The following is a 20853-nucleotide window of genomic DNA, read 5'->3' as shown; positions in this document are numbered from 1 at the left end:
ATACTTGTGAAATGTAAACGCTTTGTGCTTTTGTTAATCCACTTTAATTATCTTCTGCCATAACACAATAAAATTCCATTATGCTTGCTGTTATTTCAGTATATCTGCTTAAAGCAATGTTAAAATGAACTGCAAGCACGAACATGTTATTACTACTGTATGGTGAGATTATGTACAACATTGTGTTTTCTGTATAAATATTCATGTTTGAATTAAAAGGGCTCAGAAAATGCAATACATTAATTGAATGAAGTTTAAGAAGAAAGTGACACATTGCTGTGATATTTATGCCTCTCCACAGACACACCTGTTACAATGAAACACTTTATTAACAGTTACAATTTAGAATGAATATATTTCATTATGTTGCAATATCAGCATTTGTGTTGTATATGATAATAGTCTGCTCCTTAGGTCAAAGTTCAGTGAGATCATCATTGAAGTACAGACATATGGATGGAGTGAAGAGGTCACGATCCATCCGACAACGGTCCAGTTCCTCATCTTCATCAAGAATCCCATTTTCACTCAAGGTTTTACCCATGTCCAGATTGACACCGTTGTGCTTCCAGGTGTAGCTGGCTGCGTGGGAGTTGTAGCGCAGGTAACGATGCAAAATCTCATTCAGTGTTTCCTCAGAACATACCTGGCCAGATATTAAAGGGGTATCAGGTGTCAGTCCTGTTCCTGACGTTATAGATTTGTAATACAACACAATTAATTTTTCCCTCAAAACAAAATGCATTGTCAGGAATTCCTTCACAGAGGCTTTATACAAACTGTATAAGAAGCAGAGCTTCCTGGATTTACCAAAAGAGAGGGGAAGGAATTTGTCATTTTGATCCAATGGTGGTGCATCGCCAAGTAGCACTGGAGATTTAAATTTTTTTTTGGGGGGGGGGGGGGGGGGGGGTTGACGTGGAGAGCATAAAAGCAAGACAATAGGAATAATCCTGTATGCCTTTGGACCATCCAGAATAGCCTTATGCCAGATGAGGCATTTGGCAGGAGCATGCTTGGCCACCCTGCTGCAGTCACTGGACTGTAGGATTAAATCATGAACCCAGGCTTGGACCACTTGTACACCCAGCGGCATAACAGCAGTAACATTTCCCTTTGTCGAGCAGGAGGAGAATTAGATGCAGAAAGCAAAGGGAGGGTAAAATGAACTAAGAAGTCAAAAGAGGATTGGGGGAGGGCAAAGTGAGAAGAATCCAGAAATAGATCAATCCTGCCCTCTTCAGCACGCTAAAGCACAGTGCAGCTAACCCAGTTGACAAAAGAAAAATAACAGATTTATGCAACATTTAGGCTTATGCATAAGCAGACATACATTTTGCACATACAGCCATCATTGACTTTTATGCACTGACATACATTTGATCTAATCAGTGCACCTTGGATTCACCCTGGAGACAGACCATGATTTTATATGAGAGAAGAATTTGCAACCGTATAACATTGGCACATCAGAACTCATAACTGTTGAGTACAGTGCAGCTGGACTTTACCTCCAACCTCTGTTCCTGGGCAGTGAGTGTGTTGATGATACGGATCCAGCGGGCCTTGGCTGTCAGAATGCCAACTTCGTAGCGCATATCTTTCCACCAAGGCTTCCCAAAATCATTGGCCCAGTCAGTGCGCGGGCACGTGGGGGGCACATGCACAAAACGCCCCCTGGGTGTGTGATACTTCACACAGCCGGTTAAAGGGTCAACATGGGTAAGAATCTGGGAAAGCACATTTTGATGTTCAGACAATTACAATATTCAGAGTACCTTTATAATAAATGCAGAGATCATTATCACCTGCTATAAAAATATTATTGTTGCAATTTTTATAGTTATTATAGTTATGAATCTAATAGATCTGTTGAATTGAATGGGTTTATTCTAAAATTCAATAACCTAAAAACAAGTATAAACGTCAACTAGAATCTACCTGCAATTTGAGTATAACTGAGTTAAGATGATATAAAACTTTTTTTTTGTTGTTACTCATAAATAATTCGTATATTACAACTAAAAATCTGATATAAAAACCAGTGCTGTGATCACAGGGCAGGAGTTATCGACTGTTCAAGTCTTTAACTGTTAAATAAATTGCATAGACTCCCTCAGTACCGATTTATTTTATGAACATAACACAATTATTCAAACATCAGGTTCATTTTTTTAAAATGATTCCAATAATACTGTAGTTTTTTATTGGAGCCATTGAGGGGTTTTTGTTTGTTTGTTTGTTTGTTTGTTTGTTTTTTTCATTTCTTTTTAATTTCTGGATTTATCATAAAGAGAACAACAAAGAATCACGTCCAAATTGACATTATTTATAGGCAGACTAACTTTTTAAGCTACTGAGGTTTGGATTAAACCCATTCAAATAATAGATAGATAGACAGACAGACAGACAGACAGATGGATAGAGAGATGGATAGATAGATAGATAGATAGATAGATAGACAGACAGACAGACGGACGGACGGATAGATAGATAGAAAGATAGATAGATCTTCACTGACTGCACTTAGTTTACTTCATATTGGGGTATGGAGTTGTAGAGGTCTAGTATTGCGTCTTACATCTTTGGTTTTGGGGTCAAACCAGTGACTGATGTCCTTGCCTGCACTTTCAATAATCGGTTTCAGAAGTACATCGCCTTAAAGTCAAACACAAGTATGAGGTTAACTAGGTGACATTAACTGACACTTAGGTGTGACCAAATGTAGCCACAACAGCTGTTCCTCAACAGAGCAGCTAAAAAACTGAGTGTTAGACAACCTGTGTTACAGCTGCTTTAAATCAAGTAAATGATGGCGGTTTAACTCAAGCTCTTACCTTTGTACTCCTGAAGTAAAGGTGTCAGGTTATAAACTTTACCCAGATACGATACCCACAGGTCTCCTACTGTATTGTGCACGGACACTTCATTTGGTGTAAAATACTTCGGACGTGGCATTGTAATAAGATTGGTTAAGAAATATTAACGCAACAACCAGAATATGTTTAGATAAATTTCGCCAAAGAGTTGCATTAGCTGTTAGCTGAAAACGCCTCCATTATTATTTCAGTGGAGCCGAAATGTACACACGGTGGTTACTGTGGCAACCGCGACATCTCACACTACCCTTCTGTACAGCACAGAGATTTCCAAAGGAGGAAAAAATATTACAGCAACAGTTTGAAGAAAAAAAAAATTATATATAAAGAATTACAGTTTCCCCTTTACACCCAGTGGACTCGATAAGGCATGTTTGGTGTCTAACATCACTTCACTTCACTTAAAGTGTGCGTCATTAGTTAAGAAACTAATGTAGCTACAAACAGCATTAAGTCTTGTTAGCACTGTGCAAACTGCATGCTCAGATCATCACACACTTCCATAAAGAGATATCAAAATACAACTTAAAGAAGGCTTCTTTGATATTAAAAGTAGAGCTGTCACCAGTTAGCTATAGTGCAGGTTTTCAGCCCAGGATTGTTTTATTTACTATTTAAATATTAGGCACATTATTCAGATCTGTACAATAATATTCTGGCTTTTTATTTCTAAACGTTCTATCAACAGGCCAGGTCCAAGTTTACATTATATATTGCAATATTTGTTTTCAGTTTTTAAGGTTTAATTGAAGTTACCAGTCAAACAGGCTGATAACTTTAGTAACTGTAAGAACCATAAGGGGACAACTTTCATAATGGTGGGTAGTGATTTCCACCACTGTAACAATATTAAAAACTCACAGACCCACTGGCTATGCTTCATGGACCCCTGGAGTTCCCCTGACCCCAGTCAAGAACCTCTGTGACCCCACTGCAGCCTCCCAGTGATAGCTAATACAATGCTGGGGTAAAGTTTTGAGGTACATGATGGAATTAATATGCATGTTTGTTATATTTGCATCTAGAAATTCACATGCACTGTAGTGTGCTCTGGACTGATTCGAAGACAGAGACTGTGTGATCAGCAGGATTTGTACTATGTTTTAGCATTTACAGTTGGTTCAGTAAAGGATAGGGCATTTTAAGGATTGTTAAAACAAGTTTTGGCAAAATTGTTTAAGAAATTAGCATGTGTTTCTCAAGGCTTGTTTGCACCACCATGAAATCTGAATTATGTATTGTCATACACTGTCAGAGCCATAGGAGCAGGTTTGAGATGGGTGGGTGGTGATTTTAGGCACTGCTATTTTCTGTGGCTGACGAAGGCACATACAGGCCTTGGTTTTCATTTAATATAGCTGGCCTATAGAAATCAAATCAGACTACTACAATTTTATGGGTGCATTGCTATGATCACGTATAAACTTTTTAAAAATCTGTTGTGCATCTAATGCTTTGTATGGGGACATGGGGAATAAATGATGTCTTCTCACTAGAGAATACACACACATGAAAGTTTGTCAAACTTGAAAGCCATGCTAAAGGATAAGCATTACATAGCAAGTGACATAAGCTCATGAGTATGGTGCAAATTCACCTAGACAAGTAAGGTAGCATTTCAGTGACTGAAATGACAGGAACTAATTAGTAGTGTCTAGCAGCCCAGTGTGTGTCAATTTGTGTAACTCTGGGTGTAAGAGACAACACTTAACACAGAGGTATTAATCAGAACATTCCCTCTTATTTTTAAATAATCCATCCTAAAAGTGGCTTCAAATAAGGTCCTTCTAAGAAAGCAGAAAACAATGAAACACACAACCATAAATACCACTTTGAAAAATCCCTAAACCATTCAAGGGGAACCTGCAAGTTTATATAAGCATTGATGGGGAAAAAGTAGTCACATAGATATTAATCATTGCAAATGCTTACAAATAAAATTGTGTCTGACCATCTGCCACACTTTGTGTCGGATATAGAATGGGATGAATTAAATTAATGTGGAGACCTTGAAATGAAAAAGCAGGTAAAATATGTAAAGTGCTATGTTGACACAGAGTAGGCCAGTTTACCAGTGGTTTTTTGTGAATGATAAGGCCCCTAATGAGTATTTTGTGTACGGTAAGGCCATGATTAAAAACTTTCTAACTTAGTCAAAACGGTGTGTTGGTACTTCTGTAAAGCCATGATCATGTCTTGATGATAATCATGTCTCTCTCTCTTTTTTTTTTTTTTTTTTTTTTTTTTTAAAGGGAGACATGCAAAGTAAGAATTTCATTGTATGGTCTAAACCGTTGTGTTTTCACCGTGCATATGACAATTAACCTCTTGAATCTTGAATCTTGGACTGATTGCAAGAACTAGACTTGTAGGTTCTCCATTCGTTCAGTAACTGATGTGGTCTGATGTACTGACATCTGATTATGTTTAACAGAAATGGGCTACAAAAAAGAAATTGTAAAACCCTGCAAACTATACCAATCAATTAAATGCACAAAAAAAGTGCAATACTGATTTAATGTAATAAAGTCTGGAGTGTTGGGACTGAACCCTAAAAACATTCAGTGTCACAGAGACACACTTATTTTATACTGAAATCAGAACCCACCAATGTGAACTACTCAGTTAGAGAAAAATGGGAGGACAGAAGACTTGTGTGTGACAGAGAGAGAGATGGAACATAGATGGAAAAGCAAACCCCACAGAGATAGTCAGCTGAAAAAGCTGAAATGGTATAGCTTTGAAAAATACTAAATAAGACTTCATTCATCACAGCCATTGACTGCACGCAGTCAAGCAAACAAATTTTTCAATCACGCAAGAACATCTGATTCCTTAAGAAATCCAACAGTCGGCATATTCAAGTCTGAATTGGCACACAACTACCCCTGTGTGATAAGAGCCAACAGAAGAGTCATCTGAAGAATATGTGGAATTTCTTCTTAATTTCCCTTTGTGGGATTTTAAATAAGTCCAGTCCATTGTCCATAATAATCATGTCCACCATATTCAATGGCATAGCCATATTAGTTGTAGTGGAACTTGAAGTGGAAATTTCCACCCGACTCAAAGGGATTGAAGCCAAAAGGCCAGCCTCCTCCTCCTCCTCCTCCTCCTTGCTGGTTCTCGGGGTCCAAGGGGTCCTCTCCTGAGTCGAATTTCTGACGCATCTCTGTATTGAAGTAGGATTTAAGAATAGTATGATGGCTAGATCTTACACTTTTAACACATTAGACTTTTAACTGTTTTGCCATTACACGAATTATTAACATTAGATCTTTATAGACACATTTCCCTATCTAACAAAACACATTTCTAGTCTTAAATAATTACCTGGATCTGTAAGAACTTCCTTAGCTGAAGCAATGTCGATGAACTTCTTCTCAGCCTTCTTCTTTTCCTCTTCAGACTGGAAGTTGTCCGGATGCCATTGCTGTGCCAATTTCCTATATGCTTTAATGATTTCCTGTTTGTTAGCAGTCCTGAGGAGAGAACATGAAAACAAAGATTATGTTACTTATATAAAACAAACACTGCCCCTCACCACTATCTTCAGCTGTGAATTAGTTTGCCCTAGTGCTGCTAAAGGGTATAAAAACATGAAGTCATTGAAAAACCCAGGCCTATAGGAACCTAGTTCCTTGTTAGAAACCAGTACATGAGTAACGCAATAGATCTACAGATTCTAGAACCCCATAGTACTATTGCAGTGCAGATCTAAGCAAGCTCATTAATATCTTTGTTATGTCCATACCGGCTCACTCCTAGGATTTTGTAGTAATCCCTTTTACGTGATATCTTCAGGAGTTTCTGTGCACGTTCGAGACCCTCACGAATCTCCTGATTCTCCTGGTCAAACTCCCGTGCCTCTTGATAATCCTCCACAGCTGAGGCCAGAAGACAGAGACACATTGAGAAAGAGTGCAACAGACAAACCAGATAGAGAAAAGAGAAAAAAATAATGGGACATAGTTATATGAAATACCTTATATTATTGTTATTTTTATTATTAACATTGATTTAACATGTGTCACATGTTTCATAAATAAGCACAAGACAATCTACCTTTCTCGTAGTCCTGTAGCAGAATGTAGGCCTCGGCTCTGTCTCGGAGGATGTGAATATTTTGAGGGTCTCTCTGGTGGGCCTCTGAACACGTGTCTATTGCTTCTTCTGCCTTCTTATTCTACATATATCACATGGAGAAAAGAGAAAGAACAAGAATGTGAGAGACCTACAATTATAATACAATGCTACCCCACCATTGTAGTATTGTTTCTGGCATAGAAACAGACTGCCAGAGCGTTACAGACCTTCACTAGACAAAAGCAGATCCTCTCCTTTGCTTTGCTAGTGTAGAATGGAACATTTGGTTCTGTCCTCTTTACAGACTCATACTTTTCAATTGCTTCTTGATATCTGTTTGACAAATATAGAAATATTGTAGAAATAACAACACTTAGTACATATGAAAATACATGAGAAATGTAATGGAGTAAGTTATAAGACATATGTATAACATGTGGTCATGAATATCTGGTATACTTATCTTATACTATCATGATATTACACATATACAGCCATCCACTTTATTAAGAACACCAGTACACCTGATCGTTTATGCAGTTATCCAATCATTCAATCATATGTCAGCAGCACATGGCATGAAATCATGCAGACACAGGTCAAGAGCTTCAGTTTATGTTCACATCAAATATCAGAATGGGAAAAAAAACTCATCTGTGTGACTTTAACCATGGCATGGTTGTTGGTGCCAGATGGGCTGGTTTGAGTATTTCAGAAACCTCTGATGTCCTGTTACTTTCACACAAAACAGTCTCTAGAGGTTACACAGAATGGTGTTAAAATTGAAAACCATCCTATGAGCAGAGGGTCTGCAGGCTGAAACTCCTTGTTGATAACAGAGATCAGAGGAGAACGACCACATTGGTCTAAGATGACAGGAAGTTGTGACATAAAACACACAACACTCCTGCGAGGAGTGTTGTTTTGGATAATCGGAGTGCACATGGCTCGGAGGTGGAGCACTTTGATTCTTCACGTCTGGCAGCCAATCTCAGGCGCGGCGCAAATCCATCCTCATGGAGGAGCCGGAGGGATATAAAAGGAGCCCACGGCGGGGGGTAAGGGACAATGACAATTTTACTAATTTATGTCTGTCTGTTTCTTCTTTCAGAAGGCAATAACAGTGGGGAAGATGAGCACCACTACCCCGAGATTGCCGCACCAGCCTTCACCTTCATGTCCTTCTCCTCACCCTGAAAGCTTAAATTCCCCTCACGTTACTTCACTTCACTGTAAATAAAGAGCACTTTCCCCCGACTTAAGGACTCTCTGTGCTGTGTCTGTGTCCAGATCCTGTTCATCACGCTGGTGGAGGATGCAGGCAGCACAGCACCCTGAGAGCGGAATGGACGCTTTCTTCCAGCAATTTCTCCAGATGAGCCTGCAGCACCAAGCCAACACTGAGGAGCTGGCTCGGGGCCTCCAGACCACTACACGTGATCTTCTGGAGCTGAAGAAAATGGCCAGTAGTGCTGCAGCCGTCCCCCGACCCGACCCCTGCCGGGAGGCCCAGCTCCTCCTAATCAAACTCACGCCCGACGAGGATGTGGAAGCATTCCTGCTGACCTTCAAGCGAGTCGCTCAGAGGGAAAACTGGCCCCGGGAGGACTGGGCCCCAGCCCTTGCTCCACTCCTCATGGGAGTGGCCCAGCGGGCCTGCCCTGCCCTGACTCTGGAAGAAGCAGCTTGCTATGAAACACTTAAGAGTGATATCCTCCTACGCTGTGGCCTTTCCCCAACAAGCACAGCGGCAGAGCACCACAGGTGGACCTACAATCTCAAAGCCACCCCAAGGAGCCAGATGGACACTCTGCTTTGTATCACGAAGAGGTGGCTCCAGCCCGAACTCCTGACCGCCGTCAAGGTGGCTGAAAGGGTGGCTATGGATTGGTTCCTGAGGGCTCTGCCACCTGAAGAGCGAAAAGCCGTCAGGATACGAGGGGCCAAAAACCCCAAAGAGATGACAGAGGTGTTGGAGCAACACAGAAACACTGAAATCCCCCTCACAGTTGGCCTGTGCCGCTGCTGTTGGGCTGTGACTGGCCAGGGTTCGCAGCAGCCAGGGCAACCCGGCCGACGAGGAAGAAGGAGGTCTGGACGACGCGGCCCAGGATTCAGCTGGCCTGCGGCCCAGGATTCAGCCGGCCAAACACCCCCACTAACCCTGTGTCTATTGTGTCTACCCGGGTTGCTCAGGAGGGCAATTTCAGCCGGGAGCAGAAGGAGGACTTGCACCTGGCTCACTCACATACCCTGTCAGGTAACCTGTCAGGTCATCTGGGGGGGCTCGCAACTACAAAAGGATACTGGCAAGTGGCCCTCAGCCCGGAGGCCAATCCGAAGACGGCCTTCACTACCTCCGGAGGCCACTGGCAGTACCGGGTTCTCTCCTTTAGCCTGCATGGGGCGCTGGTCACCTTTCAGGGTCTGATGGACATCGTCCTGAGGCCTCATAGGCACTATGCAGCTGCCTATATCGATGATGTGGTGATCCACTCCACCACCTGGTCTGCCCACCTCTACCATCTGTGGGCTGTGTTGGAGGCCCCCCGGAAGTCCGGATTAACCGCCAACCCAAAAAAATGTCATCTGGGGTTAACCGAGGCTAAGGACACCAATGCCGAGTCACCCGCTGGCTCCTCTCTCTACAGGACTTTGACTTCTCTGTGAAGCACCGATCGGGGGCACAGCATGGCAACGCCGATGGGCTCTCCCGTTGATACTCACTATTGGCCCAACACTCGCCAACAACAGGCTCGGAGCTCGGGGGGTGGGGGGCTTACTGTGACAGATTCTTCATGTCTGGCAGCCGATCTCCGGCACGGCACGAATCTACCCTCATGGAGGAGCTGGAGGGATATAAAAGGAGCCCGCGGCAGTGCAGGGGTAAGGGACAACGACAATTTCACTAATTTATGTCTGTCTGTTTCTTCTTTCAGAAGGCAACATCAGCGGGGAAGACGAGCCTTTTCTGACGCCAGCCCCCCCGTGCCACTGTAAACGCTGCCGCCTTCAAACCTCCTCAGAGCGCCACTACCCCGAGATTGCCACACCAGCCTTCACCTTCACGTCCTTCTCCTCACCCTGAAAGCTTAAATTCCCCTCACGTTACTTCACTTCACTGTAAATAAAGAGCACTTTCCCCCGACTTAAGGACTCTCTGTGCTGTGTCTGTGTCCGGATCCTGTTCGTCACAGAAGTCAAACACTCTTTACAACCGTGGTGAGCAGAAAAGCATCTCAGAATGCACAACATATCAAATCTTTAGGTGGATGGGCTTCAACAGCAGAATTTTAATGTTTGATGTGAACATAAACTGAAGCTCTTGACCTGTATCTGCATGATTAAATGATTGGATAACTGCATAAATGAGCAGGTGTAGAGGTGTTCCAATTAAAGTGGATGGTGAATATAGGTATACTGAGAGTTTGTTCACACAGCAGGTGTGACAGACATTAGACTGGTTTGTTTGGACCGTAGTTACATTTTCTTGCACATCCACAAAAGCTAGTTCGCTTGGTACCAACATGGAGACTTCACTATGGATTGTTCTTTCTGCTGTCTTGAATGTATATGTGACTAGAACTAAAGACGATGGCTGTCACAGCAGGTACGGCATTCAGGCAAATCTGATATGGCAAAAAAAAAAAATTATTTCCCTATGCTAACGGAGCAACCCAGGGATGCTTATGCTTACCGCTGTTCTGAGATCAGTTCCTCAGCAGAGTCCAGCTGTTTGCTAAGCTTCTTCACTTGCTTGTAGTGACCAAAACATTCCTTATCATCTTGATCCAGCTTCAGACACTCCCGGATCTCGCTAATCACCAGAGAGAGGGAGGGAAAAGATTAAATATGTAAATAAAGTGTGGAATAGAATCTTTCTACAACAATGGCCCAAGATACATTTGGTATTCTAACACCAGAACAGTCAGTGATACATGTAACACACACCTTCTTTTAAGAATTCAATTTTTATTTGATCTGAATCCCTTTCAATGGTTATGCTGACGGGTGTGTACCTGAGTGACTCATGGTGTTCTCCCAGGTCATACAGCAGACGGCTGAGTTTGAGAAAAGCCGCTCGGTTATCCGTTCTGAGCCGTGCCGCAGGCATCAGGTCTAATATCGCTTTCCTTGGCTCCCCAATGCGGATATAGCATTCTGCTCTTAGCTCCCGAGATTCTGGATCCCAAGGAGAGAGCTAAATCAAAGGATGGATGACCGATAACGACAGAGGAGTTATTAGAAGCAATTTTTACATAACCCTAATTGACCTGAATGGATCAAATGATGGAATTTTGATCATTTTTTGGGTTCCCCTTTCTGCAACTCACCTCTATGACCCGTTCCAGCACCTGGATGGTGGTGGTGTAATCGCCGCGGTGATGGGCCTTATGTGCCTCCTCCTGGAGCTGCTCCAGCTCCTCGACTCTGTGGAGCTGACTATGGGCCTCCTCCGTGCCTGGAGAGCGCTGCAACTGGAAAAAGACAGAACGGCTAAATGCTTAAAAAGATCTATAACACATGAAGATACCACGTTAACAGCATAATTGGTCATAGTGCTTGATCAGCCATTGTATGGTATACCCTACAGCATCTGAGGATTAAGGACTTTGCTCAAGGATGCAACCGCAGCTTACAACTTAAGATGTATCTGTATATGTATCTGTATATGTATCTGTATATGTATCTGTAAGAAAATAATGAGGATAGGCTAATCATTCCATATCTCACCACTTCCTGGAAATCATCTCTGGCTTCTTGAGTGTTCCCCTGCTTCAGGAGAATATTTCCCCGCTGTATCCGAGCCTGAAAACACCCAGACACACACAAAATAAGTCTCAACATGAATGGTGCAAAGACCTAAAAGAGATTGAGCTTCACCTAACCTATCACATCTGTACAAAATATACATTTTTATTTTCAAAATTTTCTCTTCATTTATAACAAAAGTCACCTAACAAACTTACAGCTAGGAAGTCTGGTTTAAGCTGAATGGCTCGCGTCAGATCGGGCAAGGCTGATTTGGATTTCCCCATGGCCAGAAACACAGCCGCACGTTTGTAGTAAGTCAGGTAATTCTTTGAGTCACCCTCTGCATGTGATTGACAGCAAGCAAAGAGAAAGAAACAATCAAACAGAAATATAAAAATACAAAAAAAACAGAAATATAAAAATACAAAAAAATAAAAAATAAAAAATACAACATATATTAAATCTGTTTTTGTTATAACAAAATATTTTCTCTGCATATTAAGGGGGTGACTGAAATTAAGATAAACCTTAATCATTGCATAGTGCCAAAAAATTTTTAGGTCTTCATTATCTTAACCAAATTGCTCACTAGCTTGTTAATGCAAATTATTTCAGCACTTTCTAAATAGGAGAAATGAAAGTGAAAATAAAGAGGAGAAAGATTCTTCTTTACAGGACTGGAAGAATTTAGCATGACAGGTATGAAATGAAACTTTTTTTTCTGAAGTTGCAATCTTCTTGGACTTCCAATGTTTGTATATATGTATTTATATATGGACACTACATAGCCAAAAGTATGTGGACACCTGACCATCATCCCCATATGTGAGCCTTCCCCAAACTGTTGCCACAAAGTTGGAAACTCACAATTGTCTATAGTGTCTCTGTATGCTGTAGCATTATGATTTCCTGTCAATGGAACTAAGAGACCCAAACCTGTTTTATCAGACCTGACCTCAACACTGCTGAAAACCTTTGTTCTCCTCACCCGACATCAGTGTCTGACATCAATAATGCTCTTGTGGCTGAATGAGCACAAATCCCCACAGCCATGCTCCAAAATTGAGTGGAAAGCCTTCACAGAATTAGTTATTGTAAGAGCAAAGGGGCACTAAATCTGGATTGGGATGTTCAAAAAGCACATATGGGTGTGATAGGTGTCTGCATACTTTTGGCCATATAGTGTACATGCGTGTAAATGTGCCTCACCAACTGCTGAGTGGTAATGGGAGAGCGCCTCCGCCAGTTGCCCTGCGGCCAGAAGCTTGCGGCCCATCTCCAGGTGCTGCTCGATTTCCACATGGGTGGCACCTAACACACCTGAAACGCAAGTGAAAGTCACAAGTAGTGCTTATTGAGACATTTACCCAGCAATTACAGACAACCATTCATTTCCAGTGAAAATATCAAGAAATTTCCCCAAACATACACTTCAAATACTAACGGTCATTGTGCAACATAGTATTTGCCTATACAAACTATGTAAAACCACTACTACTATTATATGACAGATAAAAGTGCTGATATACACCGATCAGTCATAACATTAAAACCACCTGCCTAATGTTGTGTAGGTCTCCCTTGTGCCTCCAAAAAAGCTCTGACCCATCGAGGCATGAACCCCACAAGACCGCTAAAGGTGTGCTGTGGTATCTGGCACCAAAACATTAGCAGCAGACCTTTAAGTCCTGTATGTTGAGAGGTGGGGCCTCCATGGATCGAACTTTGTCAAGCACATGCCACAGATGCTCGATCGGATTGAGATCTGGAGAATTTGGACTCCAAGTCAACACCGTGAACTCTTTGTTTTGTTCCTCATGCCACTCCTGAACAATTTTTGCAGTGTGGCAGGGCGCATTATTCTGCTGAAAGAAGCCACTGCCATTAGAGAATACTGAAGCCATGAAGGGGTGTACTTGGTCTGCAACAATGTTTAGGTAGGTGGTATGTGTCAAAGTAAAAACCACATGAATGTCATGTGGTTTCCCAACACTGCCCATCACACTGCATCCACCAGCTTGCCTTCTTCCCATAGTGCAGCCTGGTGCCATCTCTTCCCCAGGTAAGCGATGTACACGCACCCGGCCGTCCACAAAAGACCAGGGCACCTTCTTCCATTACTCCATGGCCACTCACGTGCCCATTGTAGGCACTTTTGACAGTGGACAGGGGTCAGCATGGGCACACTGACTGGTCTGCAGATACAAAGCCCCATATGCAGCAAGCTGCAATGCACTGTGTGTTCTGACACCTTTCTATCATAGCCAGCATTAACTTTTTCAGCAATTTGTGCTGCAGTAGCTCTTCTGTGGGACTGGATCAGACGGGTTAGCCTTCGCTCCCCACGCTCATCAGTGAGACCTGGGCGCCCATGACCCTGTCATTGGTTCCCTGGTTGTCCTTCCTTGGGCCACTTTGTTAGGTATGACTTTGAGAACTGACTGTTCACTTGCTGCCTAATGTATCCCACCCCTCGACGACAGGTGCCATTGTAATGAGATAATCAATGTTATTCACTTCACCTGTCAGTGGTTTTAATGTTATGGCTGATTGGTGTACTGTATTCGGAGCACATTATTCATGAGGTTAACATACTACCACAAAGCACTAAATAGTTACAGTGACTCGTGACAGTTACAGATAATTTTTTACGTATCCGGCAAGTTTTCCCCAGACGACTGGTTGTGTCCAAAGCCTAGTAAATATTACGCTAGTATTATTACATACAGTGTATGCGGTTTTGGACATAGCCACAGTCTACGCTTATTTAGATTTCTGGAAGAACATAAACACATATCACATTGCTCAAGACACGCTATACTTTGAATGTATTTATCTGATAAATGAGTTATTGTCAGAACAGTAAAGACTCTTACCGTCCAGCTGCAGGTCCAGGACGACACAGACTAGTGATATTGAGGACAGGAGGCTACTTAAACCTCTCCGGCGTCCCGACTCCATCGTTTTAAATCGTCACACCTCCTTAATTAAACTTTTTTATATATATAATTTCTGACGACTAATCCAAAAAATTGAACAGACGTAAAATCAACTTTTAATGAAGATATCGCCAAAAAATAATCTTTACAGGTAAACATCAACTTCCCGATATGATGTTTCACGTGTCCGACTGACAAATGCTTCCGACTGCCTTATCAGACCGCAGAAATAAAGTTCCGATAAAGCTCTGTTTATAAGCTCCTACTCCGCGCTATAAAGCTGGATTGTCATTTCAGACAGTTGAGGTGAGAGGCCATTCTAATGCCTATTACGATCAGCTGTCAACTTTATGCTTGCGAAACTACCTTCCAGGTCTTGGGCGTAGAATTCAAATCAGCCTACATGTCAGCGTGGTGAGTGGCTGGCCGGGACGAGAGCACGTCTGTGTTTGCGCTGTTGTTTCCCCTTCAACGTGGTCGCGTCCCATTGGCTAAATGTTTTAACACACGCGTACGGCACGCCCATTTCCATATAAGGCTATCCACCATATCGGTATCCATCCTGATGAGACGTTTATTCCTAGCTCTACCCACCTTGCCAAATATATTAACAGTGTTATTTTTTGCCAACTAAGTATAGAGCAACTGTCCTCCTCCTCACACCCCCACCGCTTGCCTTAGTAAAAGTATTCTTTAATATAAGACATTGTTTTTCATTTATTTCACACTTGTAGCTGTAAAATAGGACAGAAACACTCAGAATCAATATGAATTTTTGACCTTCATTCATGTGAATGTGTCAGGTAATTATAAATATCACAAATAATTCAATCAAGATTCTTCATCTATACTGTGAACAACTGTTCTTTTACAAAATCACATAAAAAAGCATCAGTATTCCTGTACATTGTAAATATGAATGTGTAATTTAAAATAATACAAAATTTGTATAAAAGTAGCATTATTTCAAGGCATTTCTGTATAACAGATTTTAAAATATGTGGGTTTAAAAATAACTCAGGTATTCTCTAAGTTGAGTTGCTTCAAGTATTGGCATAAAATTGGCACAGCTTCACAATTTGATTCCAACTAATATACAATGCTTCCAAGTCTTGTACAAGTCTACATATTTACATATTTGCACTCTGAACAAATGAACAAGCTGGGGGTCTTTATCATTTTTCACACTGAATTGACCTGTACTGGTCTGGCTGTCTGTTTGATCATTTATCAGACGTATGCATTCTTGTCATAAGTGCTTGGAGCATCTCTCCTCGATGCTGCTCCTGTAGAGTATATGGTTCCTCTGGAGGGTTGATATGTATACGCACTGAAAAAAGAAATATAAGAATGAGATTTCATGTACAAAAATATGTACATGTGAATGTGTGTGTGTGTGTGTGTGTGTGTAAGAGAGAGAGAGAGAGAGAGATACTCACGGCTTTTCATCTGTGTTAGTTTTGCAGGAAAACACTAGACACACTCCAGCACAGATGGCAAGAGTCCCAGAGCACCATCCAATGTACAGTCCCTCTCCTAACTCATACCTTCAGCCCAAAAACACACAACAGTAAAACAATAAACAACCTGGATACAACTAACACCCTTCACCTCACCCCATACGGTGGGGTCCAAACAGTGACTACATGTCAAAATGCTTCTATTTTGCATTCTTTTCTAATTTAATAAAAAAAATAATAAATTACAGATTATATTATCAACAACTTGAGTGAAAAGTAGAATCTTTACATGATCTTCAGAATTTCTCAGTATATGGTATGTCTCTCTATTGTGCTTTAATGACGTTGTGCACGCAAGCTGGTATGGGCTCCACAAGTTTCTGTAAAACTTGACAATCTATGTTAGATAAAATCCAGCTGAGTGTCGTACAAAAGAGTTAACATTCAATATCACAAATTTACTTACATTTAAATAGGGACTTAGAGCAGAATCTTGCATATTGAATAACTTATACTGAATATTACCTTTCTTTGTTTTGAATTTTTTGAAGTTTATAGTTAAAAAAAAAAAAAAATCCCAGATTTTCAATGTGGTCTCAGACTTTTGGACCCCTACTCTAATAGTGTGTGTTAGTGTGCATGTGTGTGTGTGTGTGTGTGTGTGTGTGGGTGTGTGTGTGTGTGTGTGTGTGTGTGTGTGCTGTTCCATCCAGGTGACTCCAGATGGCAGCATCCCCTCACTACAGAAACCATAACTCACTTTGTGCCTGGGTAAAGTGGATTGAAGAACTCCTGGGTGATGTTGAACGCATACCAGGACACAGATATCATTGTGCACAAGCCTTTGGTGAAAAGATAAACAAATAGAGCAGCAACATTATCTTGAGTTAATTATGCAATATTTACCACATTCCTTTCCCTTGTCATATTTCTTGTAATATGTGTACATTACATGTAATCACTGCATTTAGGCTTTTTACCCTGTAGGATGAAGAAGACACCTCCGGTTCCAGCAAGCTTGCCTTTGAGAGAAGGGCTGTTTTCAGCTGCTTTGCAGCACTGCATGCCTATGAGTGTGGCAACCAGGGCGAATGTGCCGAGAACCACAGAGGCGATCATAAGAGCCCTCGATGCCTGAAGATAACCTGCATGGATATATGAGTATAGACATGCATCTTCTTAAATGGGCTATTCAACATTTTGAATGGGGAACTGTCAAATAAACGTGATTTCATGAACTGTCATATAAACCGGGTCTCATGAAAACATTAGAATTTGAACAAGTAAATTGGATTTATTGGATTATATTAATACATTGAAAGGCAAGATACAAACCCTAACCCCAACTCTGACCTTTGCAATCTTTAGTACAAGTTAAGTCATTTATGAATGTGCAATTATAAGACCATATTCAAGATTTCAGGATCTGAAAAGTCTGGAATTGAAAGGAATATAAAGGCTTTCCTGGAGACCTGAAATACAATGAAATTTAGAAACAGTATTGAAAAAAGCATGAATAATTCATGCAACTGCATACAGTTAATGAACTTTTACAATTAGTAAGACAAACAAACAAATAAAAACCTGAAGCCTTTAAAAGTCTTAGAAGACAGATTGTTTTCCAGGGGAATGGCAAGTATGAGCTGCAGATTACACTTTACCCGTAAGGCACATAAGGATAATAAAAATTAGCCTATATCTATACAGTACATTACAGTACATATATATATATATATATATATATATATATATATATATATATATATATATATATATATATATATGTATATATATACATACACTGTTATTTCTGTATATATTACAGAAACAACTTTATTTTTCATTCTTGGAAAAATTTTTTCAGCTTTTATTATAAGAATTATAGGCTTATTATAAGGCTGAAAAAAAAATTGCGAGAATGAAAAACTAAGTAATTTCTGTAATATAACAAAAGGAAACAGACAGAAACAAACAGGGAGGTTTAAAGTGGTAATGTGGTGGTGATACACTGTACAGGTATGGGCTTACCAGAGAGCGCGAGCAGGGAGGGGAACTCTCGGCAGTTGTGCACTCCGGTCGAGTCAGTAGCGCACGACATCCATAGGTTCTCATACAGAGTGGAGGTGGTGATGACATTCCCGTCCACGGTGGAGGTCTTCCAGTAGCGGTTTGGTATGGCGACCCCCACCATAACCCAGCCCAAAAACCCCAGCAACAGGGCCACCACTTCAACAATTGGATCCATTAGCTGTTTTCTGAGTGCGCCAAATGGGGCAGTATTCGCAAATGTATATACTCTACTCCGCAATCCTGTCTCCTAGTCCTTCACTTTTCACTGTGTCAGTGTGAACATGTCCTGTTACCGCTGATCCCGAGGAGCAAGCGCACACCTGTGAGAAAACTCTCACCAAGATGCTGAGTATAAAGCAAGCAGATCAATGATTTATGAGGCTGATTTGCCCTCCCCTTCTCTCTCTCTCTCTCTCTCTCTCTGTGCATGCTCTTCTCCTTCAGTTTACACCCTGAAACTCAACAGCTGGTTATCAAGAGACCAGGCAGCACCAAAGTCCAACGTTCGGTCTAGTGTCCTTGATGGCATGGTGGTTTTTAACGTTGATTGTCTGGGAAACTTAAAGCTGTTTTTCAGGGGCATCATTTAGCCTACACTCTTAGGATAAAAACTAAACTATACCTTTCTCTGAGGTAGCACCTTTTATGGTGCATTTTTTGCACCTTTCTAGAGATTCATATCTTTCACTTGGAGATATGGAAACAGTGTATCCTTTAAAATGATCTGTGATACATAAATTGACCATAATTAGTTTTTCAAGTAAAGCTTTAAAAGTACGCTACATACACATGTCTATGTAACAGATAATTCTAAAGATACCAAAGGTGCACCACCACTGCTACAGTGAAAGGTACAATTTAAGAACCCTTTTCCCCCGGAGTGTGTTTGGAAGGGTGTAAGAAATGTTAAACTTCATGATCAATTCTAATGAAGCTACCCATTTAATATTAGGCTACATTTGAAATCACTTATTTGACAGTCACTTTTGTCCAAAAGGACTTCAGACAGGATACAATCCTGAGGGTTAAGGGTCTTGATTAAGCGGCACTCAGTCCTGCCAGTCCTGGGATTTAATCTCACAATCTTCTGATTATAGCTCAGAGCTTTAACCACTGCAAAGCTACCACTGTGGTTTACATTGTTGTTCAGTAAGATCATTAATTCACAGCATCAGTTTCAAAAAATTGATTTTTGTCAAACTTGTAGTTGTTCTATGATAAACCATTATATGAGATAAGAAGAATGACAGACATGTGGAATGTGCAGGAGCTAATTATCCTCCAACAATTAAATCACAGCAAACGTCTTTTTTGAGATTCTTTATAAGAAAAGTGAGCAAAAGATCATCAAGATAACAGATAACCTCTGTGTTGGAAAATGATTACATTTCAGTTTACATCAGAGAAGAAATTTTGGACCACTATGTCAGCTGTTCTTTTGCTAACAATAATTTTTAATGCTAGCTGTGATGATCCACTTCCTGCCAGCAACCGTCATTGTACACACAACCGTCATTGTAAACATCAGCAGATCTATAAGTTAAAGACTATAAATTAACACCGTGGTTAAAGCTGGTGTAAGTGTTTTGTAGGTTGTTATTTCCTTCTAATTTCTTATTTCTTTTGTCACTTTTAAAGCTACCGGTACATTTTGGGTGGCTTTGCATTTGCGTTTGCAATAAGACAGAGTCTCACAGCCACGCTCCAAAATCTAGTGGAAAGCCTTCTCAGAAGAGTGGAGGTCATTATAACAGCAAAAGGGGACTAAATCTGGAATGGGCTGTGCAAAATACTTTTGATCATATAGTGTATCATTCCCCTCATTTAACACATTTTATTCAACTCATCAGCTACCCAACAAGTGTTGAAGTGTTGCATTTGGCACACAAATAAATATGTGGTTGATTTACTGAAAGACCTGAGTTTGACACTCTTGATATAGAGACATTCAAATCAACACTTGTCCCCAATTTTGCTATAATGTTTGGTATTTCTCCCATTTTAGTAGAATTTTATAAACGTTTTCTGTTCATTACCATGGTATGTTGCATGAGACAGATTATTATTATTATTAATGTGTAAACCTATTAATGGAGCCTGTGCAGCACCACAGTTGAGCTGTAATGAAGGAAAAACAATGAGAGGTTGGGAATATTTTATTTATCATCTAATAGAAATGTAAGGAGTGAAAACATTAACCTGGAACATCTGGAAAGTGTCATGGAAAGCAGTTTTTTTTGGCTTATGATATTGTTGTAGTTTTAATGTGTAGAAAAATACATTGTGTTTTTTTGTGCTGGTGAACTGTTTTGCTAAAAAATCATTTTAAATGAACAAATCGTTTAAAAATCACACACAACCAGTTAGGACACACCCACTTCCCTTTTGCCTTAAGGCTGTCAATGATTGATGCCTTCTTTGTTTAATTAGGTTTTAAATTCAATATTACACTAGATTTTTGTACTTTGGACATGATTTTTGCAGCCGCACCAGTAACTCCTTCACATTGGCTTCTTCGTAATTTAGGCATGAATCTTCCTAAACATCTCTGTGTTCCTTGCATTCCATTAGAAGTTAAAAAACAACCCAGAAGCTTTTGCTGAACATTGGGGGATTGTGACCGTAGTTGACTAAGGGAACAAATTTGTATGGATACTTGGAGAC

The 20853-nt window shown here is 40.8% G+C and overlaps 4 protein-coding genes across 5 annotated transcripts; 1 reads left to right on the top strand and 3 right to left on the bottom strand.

Annotated features, from left to right (window-relative positions):
• Positions 1-284: 284 nt before the first annotated feature.
• On the bottom strand, positions 285-4443 carry LOC113540582 (cytochrome b5 domain-containing protein 1). 2 transcript variants are annotated; one of them, XM_026937153.3, is made up of 4 exons: positions 2838-4443; positions 2582-2658; positions 1512-1730; positions 285-646 (listed from the first exon to the last, which is right to left on the bottom strand). In XM_026937153.3, exons 1-4 carry the CDS (start codon positions 2956-2958, stop codon positions 416-418), a joined length of 648 nt encoding a protein of 215 aa, XP_026792954.3. In that variant the 5' UTR covers positions 2959-4443; the 3' UTR covers positions 285-415. The 2 variants fall into 2 exon arrangements, with proteins under 2 accessions (XP_026792954.3, XP_053089541.1); XM_053233566.1 differs by lacking the exon at positions 285-646 and adding an exon at positions 900-1409.
• Positions 465-10641, top strand: LOC128318173 (uncharacterized). The gene is made up of 2 exons (XM_053233565.1): positions 465-604; positions 8077-10641. The coding sequence occupies exon 2, from the start codon at positions 8281-8283 to the stop codon at positions 9394-9396; it is 1116 nt and encodes a 371-aa protein (XP_053089540.1). The 5' UTR covers positions 465-604; positions 8077-8280; the 3' UTR covers positions 9397-10641.
• On the bottom strand, positions 4599-15139 carry dnajc3b (DnaJ (Hsp40) homolog, subfamily C, member 3b). Its single transcript, XM_026936717.3, has 12 exons — positions 14597-15139; positions 12930-13040; positions 11936-12060; positions 11700-11774; positions 11300-11443; positions 10985-11166; positions 10663-10782; positions 7193-7298; positions 6945-7065; positions 6634-6766; positions 6213-6361; positions 4599-6051 (listed from the first exon to the last, which is right to left on the bottom strand). Exons 1-12 carry the CDS (start codon positions 14679-14681, stop codon positions 5906-5908), a joined length of 1497 nt encoding a protein of 498 aa, XP_026792518.1. The 5' UTR covers positions 14682-15139; the 3' UTR covers positions 4599-5905.
• A 282-nt stretch (positions 15140-15421) lies between these two features.
• On the bottom strand, positions 15422-18597 carry cldn15a (claudin 15a). Its single transcript, XM_026936718.3, has 5 exons — positions 18148-18597; positions 17100-17264; positions 16880-16961; positions 16099-16206; positions 15422-15989 (listed from the first exon to the last, which is right to left on the bottom strand). The coding sequence occupies exons 1-5, from the start codon at positions 18362-18364 to the stop codon at positions 15890-15892; spliced, it is 672 nt and encodes a 223-aa protein (XP_026792519.1). The 5' UTR covers positions 18365-18597; the 3' UTR covers positions 15422-15889.
• Between the last annotated feature and the right edge of the window lie 2256 nt (positions 18598-20853).

The sequence above is a fragment of the Pangasianodon hypophthalmus genome, chromosome 4, assembly GCF_027358585.1.
Source record: "Pangasianodon hypophthalmus isolate fPanHyp1 chromosome 4, fPanHyp1.pri, whole genome shotgun sequence".
Lineage (NCBI taxonomy): Eukaryota > Metazoa > Chordata > Actinopteri > Siluriformes > Pangasiidae > Pangasianodon > Pangasianodon hypophthalmus.
Note: the sequence above shows the minus strand (reverse complement) of the source record. Positions and strands in the feature narration are given on the sequence as shown.